This window comes from Cydia fagiglandana, chromosome 14 (genome assembly GCF_963556715.1).
Source record: "Cydia fagiglandana chromosome 14, ilCydFagi1.1, whole genome shotgun sequence".
Taxonomy (NCBI): Eukaryota; Metazoa; Arthropoda; class Insecta; order Lepidoptera; family Tortricidae; genus Cydia; species Cydia fagiglandana.
The window spans coordinates 14,594,371-14,615,755 of NC_085945.1; the positions used below are offsets into that span (position 1 = coordinate 14,594,371).

Sequence of the window (21,385 nt, forward strand, 5' to 3'; positions counted from 1 at the left end):
AAATTCTTCATTTTGCTTGTCTTTCGTAGGGCTGACCAATCTCACTATGTAATTTAAGGGTGCATGGTGGAACGAGATTGTGATCGACGTCGTGTCACAATAATCTAATAGATGGCGTTAGGGAGGCTACAATGCAATTAGTTTGAAATCTACATCGCGCTTACGGAGTTTCAATTATCACTTACTATAATATATACCTACTCCTTCTGACTACTTCTCAGTGGACTTCGGTCCCCAGGCATAACACCCGCCTGGAGAGAGTACTATCGCGTTGCCCTCTCTAGGTCACTACAAGATCATTAGGTCGCTTGTGTCCGTCCATTGTTATCACCGGACAATTGTCCGTGTTAGGTGACGATGTCTTGTTATTTTGATGTAGCTGTTGGAAGCGTAATATATAACTAGACGTAGTTCGTCGCGTAACAAGAAGACATGGACATATACAATACAAGCGGCCTAATAGAGCTTGCTCGTTTCAACGTGTAAGGGGGAGGGGGGGGGGGGTGATTAACAGTTAAACACAGTATAAGACGAATTAGTTAAGCATATTAATAAAATACAATTAAAGATTCAATTTAAAACATTACAATAAATTAAATTTATTATAAAAACTTTTCTACAAATTACTCAACAAAAAAAATATTATAAAAAAACACAAACACAAATCAAAAACAAGCAGTCACTCAGAAATTCCACCTTGCGTCATCCCAGGCGTAAAGGTGCACAAAACGCTCGGCACATACAGCGCTGAATCGCGATGGATAACCTCTGCACCAATAATGACCCGGAGCGGAGATCCAGGCCTCTACTCTACGAAAATTATTAGTAGGAAAATTAAAATTGGAAAAAAATATGACATTTTTTGTAATAAAAAAAATTTACAAAACTTTAAGACCGAAATCGCAAATGTTGTATTGCAAGTAGGTAGAGGCGAGGAACACGCCATCTGTACTTATCTCCTCGAATGTTTCCACTGGAATGCCCACAGTCGCCAAATATAAAAACATGGCTACAACTTCAGGATCTAAAAACATTCAAATAAGATTTAAAAAATCATTTAACCTAAACACTGCCTACTTTTTTATCTAGATTATGACAGATAATGTAACATATAAATATAAAATAAATATTATAGGACATTATGCCACAAATTTGCTAACGGCCTGATTTGAGCTTTTTTTGAAAAAATATGTATGTCTATAAAGTCGGTTTACGGACGATAATTTTGCGTGATAACGTCGTAACGTAAAAAACCGTGGCCATAAGGTTACCATGGAGATCTGTCCACAGCGTGCCACTTTTTCGTGCATGCTACCGGTGTTCATCGATTTATAAGACGTTATCACATCAAAAGAGTCACTTTTGAGTCTGTCGTACCATAACATTCATAACAATATATAATTAGAATCGGCCTCTAAGTCTACCAACCTGAACTCAAACCTATACGTGGTCCAGCTGTGAATGGCGTAATAGGATTTACTGAGAATATCTCGGCTCTGTCCAACCTTAGATTTTTTAATCCCGGTATGATCATCGTAACGGATGTTTCCCCTAAAAATATCACAAATTAAATCCATTGTCAAAAAGCAAAAATTTAATGTGCGTAACATTAAAAAAAAATATTTAACTGTCGTTTCCTACAAAATTTGACTAAAGGTACCGTTCAGATTTAGACTTCATCAGTATTACTGCAGTATTGCAGCGCGACATTACTGCCCCAAATTATGTAAAAAATCCGTACATCACCATAGATTTTAACACTTGCGGCATTAATCTACATACCACCTTGTAGCGCTACCGCTGCAAAACTTCAAATTTAATAGAGTTAGACCAAGAAAAGTCTGCAACGATTTTGATAGCACACGCAGTGCAAGTGTTATTTTAAACGTCAAACTTTTTTGAAATTATGACTTTTCTTGGTCTAGCTCTATATGTAGGTAAATTTCTCGATAAAATTACTTTTTTGACAATTCATCCAGTAATGGAGTCGACTGTAACAATATTGCTGGTGCAGTCTCAAACCGAACGGTACCTTTACTTTGAAGCAGTGATTTCTAATACAATAAATAGTGATTTTTAAATATAACCAAAAAATATTACTAAAATCCAAACTAGCGAAGTCTGTGTGTACTTCAGGTTCTCGTCCTCTCAAGTAAAATTTAGCGTTCGTGTTGTTGGACCTTATTGAGACATCGTCGAAAAAGAAAGCAATAACCAAGTTGTCTGTTGCTTTGTTGATACTGAAATTAAAAATATGATTAGTCCGAATACCTTCAAAATAACAATTAAATTGCACAACGCTACTTAATCGCTTATTTAAATTTTAAGATTTACATCCGACGTTTCGAGGACGGCGTTGTCCCCGTGGTCTCGGAGAAGACCGGCTAAAGTTGATATCAACATCTTCTAGCCGCGCGCGTTTTTCGCACTATCCGCACTTGGTCTTGTTAGCCAGTCTTCTCCGAGACCACGGGGACAACGCCGTCCTTGCAACGTCAGAGGTAAACCTTAAAACTTACATACGCGATTAGATACCGTTGTGCAATTCTAATGTTTAATAATTGTGAAAGTTAAAATCAGGATCTAAAAATAAGTATATTAAATGTGATTAAATGCGTAATGCCTTTTTAAAATTATCAAATCTATGCACTTTGAATAAAAATGTCAACGTAATCTTGGACCAACATGTATCTATCTGTTGTAAAATATCTCATAAATACCATACAATCATAACAGTAGACTTATATCGAACGGGATAAAAGGTAATCACGGTTCATATCCCGGTCGATATAAGTCATACAATCATAATAAACGTACTAAAACTCTTCCACTCTAGCATTACTGATGCCATCATATATTCCGTCAACAGCAGTAACTGATATATTAGCACTCGCATACTGATAACCAGCTTGTGCCCGGAAAAACGGATCAGGGAGTCGCCTTCCCGATATCTTGCACTTGGAGTGTTCTGCGAAGAACTTGCGAATACAGAAGGTGTCGTATACTTGGCATGGACGCTCTATGATTCCGTGGATATCTGGAAGAAAAATCTTGGGTAATATGCTTTCAGAAATCGTTAGTACCGGAAAACCACCCATGTTTAGTCTAAAAGTAACCCGAATATCCTTTTTTAGGCGTGACAATTGTTAAAATGTCATTCTTTTATGTATAGGTATTTTCATAAATGGAAGAAATAACTCGAACAAAACTAAAAATATTATCATATTAGGTATTATTGTTACGTACTTAATAGTAATTACGAAATCAAATTGTGGACCATAGTGGGCTAATTAGGTACTTCATTTTAAGAAATCTAAATTTTACACAAATTATAAAAACTTACCAGGATTTCCTTCGTCAAATGCAAACTTATAGTTACCCTTTCCAAATATCCCCTGACCGTCGATGTAACCATGGTCAAATCTACTGTTTAGCAAAGTATCGCCTATGCTTCCACGATTGTCTTTGTAAAATCCTTTAGGAAAATCTAAATTCTTAGAATCGCCTTCGAAGACATTATTATATGAACCAACAACAGAACGACTATAATAGAGAATAATAATGAACAAACTAAGAAAACTCTTCATTTTAAAAATACAGATATTTTTCCTATTGACGACCGGGTTTTAAAATTTGTCAGGTTAAATGTAACTCTGTCAAATTGATGACGGAGTTCAAAAGTAAATTGGGGCCAATGTATTTATTAAGACCCGGTCGTAAGAAGGTTAAACCTAAACTGGCAGTATAGTGATCTTATGCAGTGATGGATTCTTAGTTAAATATCTAATCTATCTCGTAAAATTATCTCTGGCCTACATCCATGCACGCCACAATTTATTTTACGACGCCGTTCATGCACATACATGTACATACTTTGTGGCAACGAACTATTTTCTTATTATTATATACTAGTAGGTACTTACTTATTTAAAGGTTCCAAAGATATTAAATTTACATGAATTGTAGGTATAAAGAGATTATAACTGACAACAAAATGTAAGGTACGTTGGGGTAAGATGGAAACATGGGAAGGCGAGGCAGAAAGTCCTTCGGAACTGTACACATGGCCTATGAAGATATATACCAGCACTATGCGTTCGATCAACATAACTATGTATCCCAACATAACCTAATTTCCTATGTCACCCATGTCCTAGTTTTAGCCGAAGGGTGTCCAGTTCCGGCGGTTACCCGGCTCCCTGACTGCGGGGGGTGTGTAATGATCGATATAAAAATAATTAATATATTTTCTGTAGATATAACAACATTTAATATAATTTCAGAAAATATAATAACTCATTTTGTATAATATACATTTGGTATATTATTAAAATGTTTCATATCATTTTGTATAATTATCTTTTAATATAACACTCATTTATTATAACGATCATGTGATATAATGCTCATTCATTATACAAGTATTATTATATAAGCATTATTCGGTATAATAATATAGTAAAGGTATTTTTATGACGACATATGTAAATGTTTAACGCAGATTAGGTAGTGGTTTGTTTTGTGTAATGGACGCAAATCTAACCTAACCTAACCTACTTTTCTGGTAGCGGTTCGTTTAGTGTAGGGGTCGCAGTTCTTAACCTAACCTAACCTAGTATTCTGGTAGTGGTTGGTTTTGTGTAGGGGTCGCAGTTCTTAACCTTATTACCTACCTAGTTATAAATAGCAGTTCGTTATATGTAGAAATAGTCGTTTTTTCTAGTGTGTAATAACGAATGTGGAATTATATATCTAATACATTATATCAGCAATTCTACTTTAGATGAAATAACTTTATATCATAAATTCAGTATAGAAAATATGCATTATACTTGAAGAATGTTATGCTAAATGTTATTAGATCAATCAATCTTTATATAAAATGATAATTTATATCATATGAAAATATATTAAGTGTTGTTATATCATTTATTAATTATACTAAATAAGCGTTATTGCAACTGATATTATAACAAAAATGTTTATAGCCATCGATACGCACCCGACTGCGGGGTTGTATAATGCATCACAGATATTACGTTTTTTTGTAACTTGTAGCTTTAAAATAATATACCTATGCTAGTTTTAAGGTCTTTATATGTAAAAGGTCTTTATTATTCATAATAAACTGTATTGGAATGCCTACCTACAGATTATTAGCACGTATAACTAGTTTACTTTGTAGATTTTGTGCTGTAAGTACTCGTATTTAAACATGGTTGCGTGTACTTACAAAATGATTGATGGTCAATTTCAAGTACTAAGATGTTTTAATGTTAACTACATAGTTCATATATACCTAATAATGTTTCATACTATTCTCATTAGTGTCTAGTGTCTGTCTGTCCTTTTTACGACTAAGGTACCTAAATATTTATTTAAGAAATTTTAGGAAAAACCAAGATTCCTATGTTTTTAGCAGGCTACCTACGAGAATGATAATGATTTTAGAAGTCAATATATGTGAAAAAAACATACAACACAAACAACCTACAGGTACAAGTGTTAGTGGGTAGGATTTCTCCCCCTTTTCTCGCTAAGAGAAAGAAATGGGAGTCCCACATAACCCCCGACGCTTCTTAGGTACTCAGGTCACAGGGGATATGCGTAAAATCATCATTACAGTAAAAAAAAGGATAAGAATATACTATTTGGATATATAAATATAAAGGTAATTTATTTAGTAAATAGACTTATATCTTAGAAAGCATCCCAACAAACAATTAGGCGACACTTAGCACTTATTTTATCACCTAAAGACATATAACGGCTGTAGAATAGCTATATACTCTAAGCTTACAGGCTCTGGTGACATCAAGGTCTTTAAGAGGTCCATGTGTAGCTTTAAGATTTACAATAGCCGTTTTGGCCGCTATAATGGATCTTAAGCAGCTAGTGTTATAGCTCAAAGTGAATTCTACCACCTTAACATCTATATGAGTAATAAGCAGCTGCAATTTTCACTTAAGGTTCTAAACAGGCGATAATAGTACATTACTACAGAGGCCGGGACAAAAGGGGTTGCCGGCCGAAGACATATAGACGGCCGAGCGAAGCGAGGCCGGATAGGTCTGAGCGCGGGCAACCCCATTTCCCGCCGAGGTATGTATAGTGCTTTTCTCAAACATGCAATGAAATAAATAAATTAAAAAATCCACGAAACCCAAGTTTTATTAATAGAAAAAACTAAAAGTAAACTACACCCAAAATATAACCAACACGTACCTATATCGTTATCACGCGTATGTTTTACACGAGTCGTGTATTTTTACTACCCGTATATTTTCATGTATCTTTGATTTTTTCGCCTTGTATCCGTCTGACTGTCGTTTTCGTCACAAAGGTTTACATAGTCTTTCATGTTGATATCATGTTTCACATACATCGTTGATTTATGCATGGAGTAAAGAAGTATAATTTCCACATTCATTTAAAATAAGCCACAAAACTGTTTCTAATAAACTGTAAGCCATTTTTCTTAGTTTCTCAAATAATAAAATTGCCATAAGCAACCATATACATACTTCGTCTTTGACTTGGCGGCAGAGGCAGCGAGTTATTTAAAATCAATTCTGCTTACGCTGCCAATTCCAACACATACGATTACAATTAATATTAATTTCATTATTTCGTCGGAACTCATATTAAAGTCAAAAAATCAACAACGCACCATAAATCCAATAAAACAGAATGAATATTTTTCAACTTTACCTCCATAACAATTTAAAAAAATCACTACGCGTGTTTGAGTAGACCTTTTTACCGGTAACGTTTAGATGAAATATTTTAAATATTTTCATTTGTGTAGTTAAATTTATAATTTAAAATTATAGAATGTATCATTTATTAAGTTCATGTTGATTTTATACAAATAAAACTGCAAATTATAGCAAACATTGTTTTTTGATTTTTTTTTATAGGCGTAGTGTCAGAGTGTCATTACGAACCATAAAGCAAATACTGCCTCTAGTTTTTTTAAATGGATGAATGCCACGATGCTGTGTCACAAATATCTGTGAAATGAAAATTAAAAAAGAGGACTTTGCCGGCCTAGGCCTGCAAGATGTGTACATGAAATTCCATTAACGACTTTTTGTCCTAGCCGCACCTGAAACGTCATACTTCGCAGCCTATTATAAGGAACATAACATCAATATTTCATTGCATGTTTGAGAAAAAAATATAACTACGCGTGTTTGAGTAGACCGTTTTACCGCTAACGTTTAGATGAAATATTTTAAATGTTTTTATTTGTGTAGTTAAATTTATAATTTAAAATTATAAAATTATAGAATGTATTATTTATTAAGTTTATGTTGATTTTATACAAATAAAACTGCAAATTATAGCAAACATTGCTTTTTGTTTTTTTTTTATAGGCGTAGTGGCAGAGTGTCATTACGAACCATAAAGCAAATACTGCCTCTAGTTTTTTTTAATGGATGAATGCCACGATGCTGTGTCACAAATATCTGTGAAATGAAAATTAAAAAAGAGGACTTTGCCGGCCTAGGCCTGCAAGATGTGTATGAAATTCCATTAACGACCTTTTGTCCTAGCCGCACCTGAAACGTCATACTTCGCAGCCTATTATAAGGAACATAACATCAATATTTCATTGCATGTTTGAGAAAAAACTCTTTTATAGCTCCGTTACTCGCAATCGCTTCTTAACTCTCTTGTCTCACTTACAGTCGCAATGAGAAGTTATGAGTCACTTTTATAGATCATGTAGTCGCAGACGGGCGTTATTCCATACCTTAGTACATCTTATAGTGTTATTAGCAGAGCTCGGATAGGGTGAGCTATTTGCCTTATATATGACATAAGACATGTCAAATTATAAGGCAAATAGCTCACCCTATCCGAGCTCTGGTTATTAGAGTCTTACTTACAACCTAAGCCTATAGCGCCATGTTAATATGACCGATGAATCAATAAGCAAAACAAAAACTGTTAATTAGAACGTAAATACTTAATAAAAATCGATACTTTTACTCAATATAGACATAATGTTAGTATTGTTGTATTTAAAACCGGACTTCACGTATATTGTGTAATTTTGCGAAAATTAAATACGGTGGACCACAATTTAAAAAATATTATATTCAGATAAATATGCAAAGGATCACAGGCCCTTCAAAATTTTGTTAGTAATACATATAATTATTGACAGTGTAATTAATTTCGCCATCATAAATCCGCAGATAACACCGGCATCGGTGAACTAAAATAATTATTTGCTTTTATTTATCCGCCATTACATTTCACTTCAAGCTGTCACAGTGCAAGCTTACAAATAATAATACAAAATGGAAACATCTGCAACCAAAGCAGGCAGGGCTAAGGAAAAAATGTGCAATTACCTTCTTGAGTGTTACAAATATTGACTTTAAATGCTAATATACCATCTAAAGCTGAAAGTATCATCTATATAGCACTACTACTCAAACAGTTAGTAGTCGCTTATTTGGCACCCTTTTAAATCCTAAGTTGTTAATCAACGCTATTACAGCACTACTTTAGCGCTCTTCTACTACAACAGTTTGTAGTCACCTATATGCAACGCATATAGCTCCTAAAGAATTAATTAACACTATTGTAGCTCCACTATACCGCTCTTATGTCTCTTTTTTTATCCGCTAACCCTACTGTAGCACTGTTATAAATCTTACGGTGATAAAATTTGTGCCCAATCCGGGGTTAAAACGGGGTTATAGCCGGCTATAACTCCTATTTTTAGAGTACTAACAACACCTAAAGAGTAAATAGGCGCTTATATAAATCTCTTGTAACCCTTAAATTTAGCGCCTAATGTTAGTTGGGATATGACTTAAGAGTCACAAAAAAAGAATAACAAAATAAGAATCACCCATAAATGCAATAATTGAGCAATACATAAGAAGGTCAAACTATACACGAAACTAAAATCGATATTAGAATTCCTTAAGTACCGATTTAAATATAATTACGTTTGTCGGTATAAAGTATGCGTTTTGGCGATTCTTGCTGGTCTTAATACAAAGATTATTGAAGACAATAGACCATAATGAAGGAGTTGTGTGTGTTATTTCTAGTCGCTGGCGGCTTAGCTCAATTACCTCCCATTTCTGGTCCGGGAGGAATGCCGGTTGGTACATGTCCAAATGGACAATGTACCAACCTACCACAGCAACCACAAAACGTAACGCCAAGTACCCCTGCGGCTGGGGTAACGGACCCATCAACGGGTGGTGAAGGTGGCACTCCAAATCCAACCGAGGTACCCACCGGGAATCCTGCTGGTAAGCACGATATTTAATAAAATATATGGTAACGGCGACAATTTTGAAAGATTTTAAGAAAATATGGTATTTTAGATATTACAAACGACGAGATTGTGGAGTATAATAGTTAAGTCTTCTTAAACGTTTTATTCATTTTAAGCGAATGGTGAGAACACCAGCCACATAGTGGCAGGTAATAGAAGCAGGCTGGCGTGCTTTCAGTTCGTCGCGTTTAGCGTCGAGGTCAATTTTACGTTGCTCCTCAAAATCGCGCACTTTGTCATGCACCAACCTGCGCCACTCAGGACGCCGTGCCAATAGTGAATTGAATATTAAGTATTATTGCAGGTCCTCCTAACAACGTGAACCGCCCTTGTCGCCGTTACGACATACAATGCGTCCGCTATTTCTTCAAGGACCACTCCCACTGCAAGAAGCCACTGGGCAAAGTACCCGAACCTTACTTGCATCCCCTCTCTAACACGTTCTTCCCAGCTTTCAACACTACGCTGACTACTGTGAATGGTTACTATACTGGATTCAATACGGGAAGGGTACAGGACCTCTAGTAAGTGGAATAATTATTTATGGAAATGTTAATTAAATCATCATCATCATATCAGCCTTTTATCGCCCACTGCTGAGCATAGGCCTCTCTTCGAGTACGCCACTTATCCCGGTCCCGAGCCAATCTCATCCAGAAGTGACCCGCAATCTTCCGAATGTCGTTCACCCGAGCCAACGGACGCCATGCACTTCTTTCGTTTTTAATCGTTATTAAATGAATTAAATAAAGTGCCGTAATACCATCAAGCTATAGCCCAGTACCTACTACAACTTATGATATACAAAACGTAATTAATTCTAAATACCAAGGTTATTTTTATTAGTTTTATAAAACTTCATTCAAACAGTAGTTTGTTATTGACGTGCCAGAAGTTGCACTCATTCGGGAAGATTGGAAGTCTATAGGCGGGAGGCCTTTGGCCAGCAGTAGAACAGTATAATTATATGCTTATTTATATACTAACCCCCTTACTTATTCATAAACGTTTACTAAAGTTAACAAGCCGATAATAATCGTTTGTCCCTTTCCGACGTATTGGAGACTGGCCCTCCAGTCTCCAAGTTCCGAGTCCCTACTCGGAACGAATTTTGTGAATAGTTTTATTAGTTGTTGGTTTAGGTTAAGAAATTAGTGATTTTTGGATTTGCATTGAATTGTATTGTATTGAATTGTATTGTATTGTAAACGTATTGGTATGATGGAAAGGGACAAACGATTATTATCGGCTTGTCAACTTTAGTAAACGTTTATGAATAAGGGGTAATTCTACATCAACAGGGAGCGTGCATGAACTATATTAGGAGGCAGCATAGGAGCCTCCTATTATGGTTGACGGCGAATAATGTAAACTATGATTTCAGTGTTAACAGACAAACAGACAAGGTTGTCGTCACTATAGAGTTCACCAACTTGACGGTGAGGTCCAGAGACACATTCCTGAGGTACCACAGGAGGGCCAGGGAGCCGATCATCACCTATGGATACACCGTGATACAATACCGTATGTAATTTTTAGGGTTCCGTATCCAACCGGTTTTCCCATACAATTAAAAACTGGTTTGCATTCCCTATTCTAGATGACTTTACAGGCATGATTCTAATGATAGGTAACTTATCTTGTAAGTATGTAAAGTTGACGAAATATAAAGTCAGCCGATCTTGTTTGAACTTGTTCGAGATATCGGCTCACTTTATATTTCGTCAACATTACTTGTATCATACATTTCTTTTAGCGTCCATCCTCCTGACCGTGACTATACCCCAAGTGAACGACCTTCTGTTTGAGAAGTCGGATAACTTCGCCTACGCTAACGCAGTACCTAATGTCGACATGGACCCTAGATTGGGAGAGAGTTCAGGTAAGACCTCGGGAAAACAATAAGTTATTTAAACACCTAATTTTTATAGGTAGGTGTATATATTCTCTAGCCATACGTCAAACTTTGCCAAGCAAAATGAAATTTTATTTTGTTAACACAAAGCTGAAATTAAAATGAAACACGAGACCTTTTTATAGGTCTCTGGGCGGATAGAGGATATACCTACACTGACTAAATATAATATACCTATACTCTGTATCTTTAGGTATTTAAAAAAGTTAACAAAATTTATCCTCAAATGGCTCCTCAAGCCAGCAAACAATGTAGGTCAAAATCAATCGGCTTTAATGTTGCCTTACATCACCTATTGTCATTGAGAACTTAGATTCCGAGTAAAATGCCAAATTTTCCTCCAAGATGGTACACATTTTCCAAGATAGCGGCGGTTCTACGAGCTCCCCAAATGTCAAATAGTGTGGATGTCGGCGGCCGATCGTAAGATCAGGCAGATCGTAATGTTCCTGAGTATTGTTTTGAGGATAGTCACATTAAACCAATATATAGGTTCGTTAGGTTGCTTCAGATGCCCGAAGGGCAAACTGCCCAGAAATAGGAGCCCGACTTAGGGAATGAATCAAAGATTTTCACGTTTCACGATATGCCTGATCTCACGATCGGCCGCCGACATGGATATGAAAAAGACCTTTAATTAACATACATACAAAATTTCGGGACTCTTCTATTCTAGAGATTTCGTGGTTAGACCTAATCTGGTTGTGTTATTTTTCAAGTCACTCGAGCAAGTCTCCCGCACTCGCCCTAATATTTTGAGTAGGTACCTAACTGATTTACAATATGGTTCCAGATCCAGTGGTACCCAACACTTTTGCGTTCATGAGGGCAAATTTGCCAACCTTCGCCACTGAGTCTCTTCTCACACAGTCTCAGTTCTTTTCGACGGTCTTCATACAAAAAGTTATCTGCGATTTTGGCATAAAGGTTGCTTTGGCTTGATATTGTTCCAATACAATTTCAATAAGTTGATTTGGAGGTGGTATTATAGCTTTTACAACGAAAATATGTTGTTTTATTTCCTACTAGCTTCTCAATACTAACTTCGCGTGGACTGATGTAGCAATGATTTACCATAGTAGCAATGATTCTGGTTCAGAAAAAAATACAAAAAGAGAGTCAAAGGCTATATCCAGTATTTTGGACGTTGCCGAAGGGTTGTGTAGGTAGATACATATCGCTGCAAACATTTCAAGGGGAAAGTATTTACATGAAAAATAAGGACTTGTAACAGCTTCAGCTTCAGCTTTTGTAGTTAAGGTAAGGTGGGGTAAGACTATCACCGAGGCAAGACAAACACTAGTATGGAATCCTCATACGGTTTGTCTTGTCCCGAGCAAAATAAACTAGGTTCGGCTTATCCCATCTTACCTTATACCGGGTGTGGCCTGTAACATAAGCAAATAATTAAAACATAGATTGTACTCCTCAAACCGTGACACTTTTGTTCAACAACTTTTAAAAATTATGAAGTATTTAGACTCCCTATTTTTCATACAAAATAAATACACCGTGAAATTTTAGTGGTTGTTTTCCCGCAACGAAATGATTCTGCTATCGATATACAGTCGATGTGTAATCTTTTATTTAAATAATGTTAAGAAATGCCAGATTTATAAATATGTCGAACGAAACTCGAAAGTGACCTAACACCAGTAGTAGCACTGCAGTAGTACCTACCTAATTCTTTTGAGTGAATGGAACAAAATAACCTAAAAAGTAGTTCCATTTATTTTTCCTTCACACATTTTACGTGCAGTTAGTTTGCAGATCCTTAAAAGTAAACATAACAAGTTAAGATCAAGCTTTTAATGATCAAAAACTTAAACAAACACTTAAACTTCCCGATACCGCAATAATTGTTCGAACTGCAATCCGCCACGTTCAACGTACGACGTACACAATCACCTCTGCCCTGTGCATGCTGTGCTGGCGTTGAAACTGCCCGTGGTTAAGCAGCCGCTGTGTTGCGGCGACAATTGTTCGTCCGTGTGGAACTTGGGGGTTTAAAATCCCCCGAAGACGCAGCGACTGTAAATGGTCCGGTTCCGCGTAAAGTCGCCGGGCGGCGTGGGAGTCGTAGTTAGCCCTAGCGTACAGCTGCACCATCGCGACGTACTCTGAATTAGAATATTCGTAATGTCGATCCATTTTACTAGAAATAGCAGTGATGACATTGACAGGATCTGTTATCATATCAAGCGAAGAGGATGTAATTATTCGATTTACCAAAGTTGACACAACGTAATGGCAATCATCAAGCTAATAAAAAGGTTTTATTTCAACTGTTAATCGTGAAGGAACAGTCTAAGTAAATTTTAATTTCAGTTGTCAAACAGTAAAGGACTCTAGCCTGTTACACAGTTTAAAAAAGTAACATGTGCTTGTTTATTTGTTTATTTGTTTACAATATCGGGAACTGTCGTCGACTTGCAGTTTTAGTGTGTTACTATTGTTTTTCGCTTGTTCGAGTTTAGGTAATTTTTTTTTTTTGGAAAACTGTTTATTTATTTGTTTGTCTATCATAATTCGAAAGTACTACCGATAGCAAATCGCCCTGCCGCGGGAAAACAACCACTAAAATTTCACGGTGTATATTCTTCAATGGACGCCATCGCCACGTCATTATCATTGTGATTGACGTTGCTTGTCATGACTTAAACATAACAAAATTCGCAATACATTGCGTCTTAGAATAAACTTTAAAGTGTATTAAAAATCAAACCACAAGTAATTTTTAAAAGTCGCTGAACAAATGTTGGTCAATAGGAGGAGTACAGCTTACGATTAAATTTTTTGCTCATATTACAGGCCACACCCGGTATACTTTTATTTACGAAGGCTTTTAAAATGCACCCTTACGTACGCCAACAAAGAGACATACAAGCTAACGAACCACGAAAAACACTTTTAATCCCTCACCAAATATATTCAAATTCAAACCATGATTAACCTCACGTTTTATTCGCCCGCAATGTATTCATAGAATTCAGAAGTCGAGGGAATATCGACTATCCATTCACACAAACGCGTATTTCTCGATAGTGTTTTTTGCAAATAACGTCCTTGGGGTTAATGAAACAAAGTTCGTTTTTCCGTGAAAACTTTGTGAGATACGAGGTAGGAAAGATATATACTGAAATTTTCAACAAATTCACGCGCATTTTCCGCCCTTTTGACGGGTCTGCTGAAACACGGCTAATCTTCTGATATTGATACGCTCCTCGTATTTTTTTTCGTACCTCGTATTTATTGGACACTTTTTAAATGTGAGTTTTATTGCACCATGAAAATACAAAAAAATGTTTCTTTGGTGATGCGAAGTGATCAAAGTTTTTTTTTATCCAGTTGTTATGTGGTAAACAAGAAATAATTAGCTACTTTACTTATACTGACAATATAATATCAATAAAATGGTATTTCCTTTATGTGCCATTGGTACAAATCTAGAATGATGATTGTGTCCTTAAAAAAATCCCTTTGCACTTTGTACACATCAATTAATAAAATTATGAAGCGTAAGGGCTGATTTAGACGGCGTGCGAACTCGCATGCGATTTTAGTTACATTGCGGACTATTGGTTACGTCCAATTCAACCGACCGATCAAAACCCGCAATGTAATGAAACGCGCATGCATATCGCATCGTCTAAATCAGCCCTTTAAGCATCATTCTGCCTAGATCGGCCATTTTCAAATAACGTCACTTATCTGTTGTGACGTCACTTAAAATGTTTGGTCCAGCCCGTCCAAACATTTTGCCCGACTTGGGCTTAAGAGCAAGTTATGGTTATTAAATTTGACGCGACGTGGTTCGGGATCCCGCGGGTCATTGCGTAGTAGACAGTTTGTAAACAATAATTAAAGGATGGAAATATCATGTTGACAGAGGTAGGTAGTTATAGGTACTTACTAAATACACTATGATAAATATTATAGGACAATTTTAAGCAGATCGAACTAGTAGTCCCTTAGGGCTCATTTAGATGATGCGGTAACTCGCATGCGAGTTTCATTACATTGCGGGTTTTGATCGGACGGTTGAATTGGACGTAACCAACAGTCCGCAATGTAACTAAAATCCCATGCGAGTTCGCACGCCGTCTAAATCAGCCTTTAATAAGCTCAATGCGGCTTGTGTGCTGGGTAGTAGACGACGATAAATATACATATAAGTATGTATAGTTATATATAAATTATATACATAGAAAACATCCATAACTAGAGGGATATGAACCCGGGACCTCCTACTTCGTAGGCAGGGTCACTACTGACTACTTTTTTATATTAAGACAGTGGCAAATAGGCATGCAGCCCGCTTGATCTTAAGCAGTCACCGCAGCCGCCTATAGGTTTGCAACACTAATCGCGTTTTGTAAATATGCAAAGTTAAAATATAAGTAATATAACTGACTGCCTGAAAGGAATGAAACTACTTTCCTCCTACTTATCAGAATCTAACTTGTACTTATGAAGTAGCACTAAAACATAACTTCAGTAATGAAAAAGTGTAAACAAGCTTTTGAGTTCAGTGTACTGTGGCCCCAGAATGCACTTCGGTACGCTCAATTGAAATGTGCTGCCAACTCTTGCCCTAGAGACCGGGTCATTTGCGGAGTTACGCGCAGATTTTTATGCAGATATTTTTTGTGTTTAACACATGGAGGTAGGTTGTATTTAAGTATACCTCGAAACTGCTCATGTTTTATTTAACTTATAAACTTAAAACATGAACATGAATGTACCTGAACTATGCTTAAGGATGACTTACGCTGGACCGCGCCGGGGCCGGGCCGGAGCTTCCGGCTCTTCGTTTTCTATGGAAAGCACCACGTGATCACCGATCTGCCGTCATAGAAAATGCCGTATCGGATGCATTGGCCCGGGCTCGGCTCGGTCTGGCGTAAGACATCCTTAACTCAATGTGAGGTAGGTTGTATGAATGTACCTGAACTATGCCTATACCTAAATTCACTTAAATTAGAACAAATATCAACTAGGAACAAATATCAAGGAAAAAACTATCGATAATCGGAAAAACCTCGGAATGTCGAAATATTCCGCCAGCCAGCTGACTGGGTGTGTTCAAAGATGAATGTAAGAACCTTGTAGTGTGTAGGTAATGATGTTTTTATGTTATGTAGGTACCTAACTACGACACCACAAAATAAATAATAATCTACATGTTCCGTCATATTCGAGTCCGACCAGTTAAGTGCCAGTAAGTTTCCATCTTCATCCCTAATGCAACTAAAAACTTATTTAATTAATTGATCATTTTTTTTTGCTTTAAGTTGTAATCGTGATTTGTCACGACGTTCGCGTCAGAAGAGATGTTTTTGCTCAGCAGTAAGTATGATACAAATAACGATTTTATCATATTTATTAACGCGTTCAACTTACCTACGTTAACCAAGTTAAAAAAGTTAACTTAAATACCTACATTATTCCACTGGAGTGGATTGTAATACTGACAACGTCTTCCGAGGCTCTTTTATCTCACAGCTCCAACTTTTATTTGATCACTCTAAAACCCATTCGTTAATCAGTCTTGAGTTTATCCTAGCCAAAGCGGCCATCGAAACCATCTAACCCTGTCCTATTCCCACTCTTCATTCAAAACCATAGAGAAAAAGGGATAGTATGCTTGTGAAATCGACTATAGAGTTCCAGCGTTCACAGTTACGAAGGGGTCCCAGTAAATCATTTATAAAGACGTCGCCTGGAGAATTTTTCTTGTCTTAAGTAAATAAAAAACCAATCAGGGGCAAATCCAATTTTCATCTCGTCGTCTGAATCAACCGGGAATCTGGATTCATTTTTTATCTTTTTAATTTTCACACTACTCCGTGCCGTCTAGCTGTAGATTGGGGATGTTCTGACAGGAACGGGAATTTAATATGGGAGTTTGAAAGAGATTTTTGTGCTTATTAGGACTTTATTGGATGGATTAATAGAAATGACGATGTGTGATGAATTTTGGAGTAGGTAATGGTATTGTCTTTTTAATAAAACATATAATTTAATAATATGTATGTACATACAATATATTAAAAGTATTTGATAGAACACATTCACTAACAGCTACCCCTGGCGGGTTCTCCATTTGTAGGCGCTTTTCGCTACACAGCGGAAAAACGCGTAGGTAATATCGGTAACAATCGTATTGCGCGTGAAAATATGATTAAGAAAATTAAAAATATATATATATATGGCTGTCATCAATTTCGCATGAAATGAGCAATCTGAGGGACACAGAACAATGCTTTTCAAAAACGTCACTTTCGGATATAAAATGTATCAAATTGACTTCACTCATTGACTTCGCAGCGGGAAACAATCAAGCCTATTATGGATCGCTTTATCCACATTTATCCACGTGATAAAACAACTGTCACTTTTTAACTCTGCGGGATAGAAAGAGACGGACACCGTTTTATCACGCTGTCACGTAGACAAATACGACCATCATATCCGACGATTTAGACGACCGCTCTGGCCTAGTGGGTAGTAACCCTGCCTATGAAGCCGATGGTCCCGGGTTCGAATCCTGGTAAGGGCATTTATTTGTATGATGATACTGATATTTGTTCCTGAGTCATGGTTGTTTTCTATGTATTTAAGTATTTATATATCATATATATCGTTGTCTGAGTACCCACAACACAAGCCTTCTTGAGCTTAACGAGGGGCTTAGTCAATTTGTGTAAAAATGTCCTATAATATTTATTTATTTATTTATTATATCCGTACTGCTGGTCGGTGAAATTCAGATTGAAATAAGTTCAAAAACTAAAACCGGACTACTGCAAATCGCGCTCTAAAAAGTATGAAACAAGATAGAATTCTTATCTGAAATTATTAAACAGGAAATATTATAAATGTTATCTTTTTTTTGATAAAAAAATACAACGTAATATAATTTACTACATTTTTTACATATTCAAAGGATTTCCGTGGTCGTATGCCACGATTATAAACTTTAAAGTAAAGTGGCATACGACCACGGCTATCCTCTGAATCTCTGTATATAAAAAAAAAATGTAAATTATATTACGTTGTATTTTTTTATCGAAAAAAAGATAACATTTATAATATTTCCTGTTTAATAATTTCAGATAAGAATTCTATCTTGTTTCATACTTTTTAGAGCGCGATTTGCAGTAGTCTTATTTTTTATTTAATTAATTTTGGGGTCAAGACTTAGTTACTAAATATTTAAAGTTACTTTACTTTTGCGAGGGCGTCCTCAGTACAGAAATGCACGCAGAGCGCCGCATATATCGGGCTGCGCCATCCTTTGGCATGGAGGCGCTTTCGGCGCCCGGCTTTAGAATGCGTACAGCGTGCCTTGTACGTCGGGCTACGCCCGGCTCTTTTAGTATGAGGGCGCCTTCGGCGCCCGGCTTTGGTACGCGTGCAGCGTACCTCGTACGTTTATCGTTTATCGTTTATCGTTTATCGTTTATTCACAATTCACAATGAACATATGGTAATATAAGATCTTAAATTACAAGCATTGCGTCCCGTGATACATTCAGTCTAGGCAGACGTGTGAAAACAGTTGTCAGTGATTAGATCACTCTGTCACTTAAAGTTCATTATATTATATTTACAAGATTAATTATAATTTAGCATCAATTAACAATATTTATAACACAAAAATACTGAAATGAAAATGAAAATTAAGTATATAAAAAAAAATCATTAAATAGGATAATTACAAAAGATCTTCAGATGTCAATTAACATCTTAAAACGTATGCAATAAAAATTCGTTTATACTGTAAAAACAATTGTCAATTAATATTTTATACAATGTCTTTTTGAAATCCTTAGTAGGCAATATCTTTATTTCAGCTGGTATTTTATTGAATATATTAATACACATACAATACGCGCTTTTTTTCCTAAGTTCTAACTTGCTAGTAGTTGGTAATGCTAACCTACAGCGTCTATGTGACCGTGTTGTTTCTTTGTCTGCTATTGGGCTGCGTTGGGCTACGCCCGACTCTTTTAGTATGAGGGCGCCGAGGGCGCCCGGCTTTGGAACGCGTACAGCGTACCTCGTACGTCGGGCTACGCCCGACTCTTTTAGTATGAGGAGGGAGGAGGGAGGGATATCGTGGGAGGGAGGGGAGGGGGCTTTGGAACGCCTACAGCGAGCTTCGTACATACAGCGTGCCTCGTACGTCTCTTGTACGGCTGTTTCCTACATTTTGGCTGACAGACTTCTATACCTATTCACGTTATAAAATATTGCAGATCATTAAAAAACACCATGTATATAGTGGCCAAACCAATTTGTTTTGCAAAAATCTTCTTATATCACCTTAATTGGGTAATACGCGGATAGAATCCATAGCGCTTGTAGATTCGTAGTTCGAATTACCTACCCGATAAATTAATGTTTTATCGGTTTCATGTAAGCAAAGCCGGGTGCAAAAGCTAACAATATGTATATATTTGAAATGTGCTAATTGAGCTCTTTCAAATGATATGTAACACGTCATCATTACTTATTTTTATTTTTTTGGTTCGTGACTTTATGACCTCTAGAGGGCGCCGTGTTCATTTTTTTGTGACTTCATATAGCCTATAACCAGCGGACGATTAAGACGATTCGAATGACATATCGTTTGTGAAATTATAATGCGTACTTTAGAAGTTCTGAGGGAACAAATGAACATACATACATACATACCCACATACATACCGGTCAAAATCATAACCCTCCTTTTGCGTTGCCGTAGTCGGGTAAATAGATACAAATGATACAATAGCGGACGATTCGCTCCAACGAATCCGCTTCAGTCATTCGATATCCCGTGCATTATAATCTGTCAAAAGCATTCCGTTTGTGTGAATTCGTTACAAAACATTATAGTAGTTCTGAAATATAATGTTAATGATATGACAACACTGTTAATTTATGTTAATAATATATAATGTACAACCAAAGTATACTCTAAACTACCCTTTTACGGGGCGAAGATCGGAGACTTAAACACGAATGAAACTGCGTTGTATTATTCAGTGCCGGATTTACCACTAGGCTGAGTAGGCTGAAGCCTAGGGCGGCAGATTTTAGGGGGCGGCAAATTTGGGTCAAAAAATATTTTATTTGCTGTTCAGATAGGGTTGACCAGAATTTTGCCGCTCCCCTATTTATTTGTAAAAAATAACAGGCTTTATTTGTCGATTTTGCCGCCCTCTATCATGTCAAGACCCTTTACATTAAAACAGATAAACGGCCGGACGGACAACAAAGTGATCCTATTCCATTTTGAAGCTTGGAATGCTAAAAATATACCATGTTCTATCAAATTGAGCTATTTGTACCGAAAAAATTTCGCGCTCGCTACGCTCGCGTTTTTATTTACGAACATTATTGATGGGCCACAAATAAAGCTAGGCAAAGCCCTCCCCCTTCTTCCACTCGTTTCGGTTTTGAGCTACATCTGGCCAGTCTCTCAAAAAGGAGTCCAAGTTATCCCGCCGTTTGACTCGTGGGGCACCCACTTTGTGGTTAACTTGGCCCACAAGTTGTTCGGCCTGTGGCAGACATAACCAGCCCACATTGGAACGAAATGACTGAAAAATGGACATTCGCATTTTTTTAAGAAAACCCTATTTAAAAAAATGCTCTTCGGTTGAAAATGATGAAAGGAATAAAAAATGTTATATATTTTTTTTCAAAATAAGGCTTATTTAAAGCAGAAAAAAATAAAACCTGCTTTTTTTGTATGAAACTGAAAAATAGGTATCTTATTATAAGAAAACCGTTACCGATCCCGCTTTCTAACCTTTAGAATATTATTCTCCTACTTAAAAACAGTAGAAAATAGTAAACAGCTTATCTCGGTAGGTGCCCGTTTTTTTTATAGTCCAGTCAAATGTCAGTACAAAACAACATTTTTCTTAGTGTTTTATTTTTGATTTTCAATAGTTTAACGGTATATTAATGATAATTTAGTGTAAATACAACATATTTTTGTCATTTTTATAACTGACAAAGGAAAAAAAAAATTTATACGTACGAGAAAATTATGAAAATTTTAAATATGAGCAAATATGAAAGTGAAAATATGTCGTATTTACACTAAATTATCATTAATATACCGTTAAACTATTGAAAATACAAAAATAAAACACTAAGAA

General features: G+C 36.4%; 2 protein-coding genes across 2 annotated transcripts; one reads left to right on the forward strand and one right to left on the reverse strand.

Moving 5' to 3' along the window:
* Window positions 1–868: 868 nt before the first annotated feature.
* LOC134670455 (uncharacterized) lies at window positions 869–3,871 on the reverse strand. Its single transcript, XM_063528281.1, has 6 exons — window positions 3,864–3,871; window positions 3,344–3,543; window positions 2,818–3,037; window positions 2,101–2,240; window positions 1,429–1,551; window positions 869–1,024 (listed from the first exon to the last, which is right to left on the reverse strand). Exons 1-6 carry the CDS (start codon window positions 3,869–3,871, stop codon window positions 879–881), a joined length of 837 nt encoding a protein of 278 aa, XP_063384351.1. The 3' UTR covers window positions 869–878.
* A 5,178-nt stretch (window positions 3,872–9,049) lies between these two features.
* LOC134670457 (fibrohexamerin-like) lies at window positions 9,050–12,171 on the forward strand. The gene is made up of 5 exons (XM_063528283.1): window positions 9,050–9,284; window positions 9,615–9,834; window positions 10,695–10,834; window positions 11,067–11,192; window positions 12,019–12,171. The coding sequence occupies exons 1-5, from the start codon at window positions 9,050–9,052 to the stop codon at window positions 12,165–12,167; spliced, it is 870 nt and encodes a 289-aa protein (XP_063384353.1). The 3' UTR covers window positions 12,168–12,171.
* The last annotated feature ends 9,214 nt before the right edge of the window (window positions 12,172–21,385 follow it).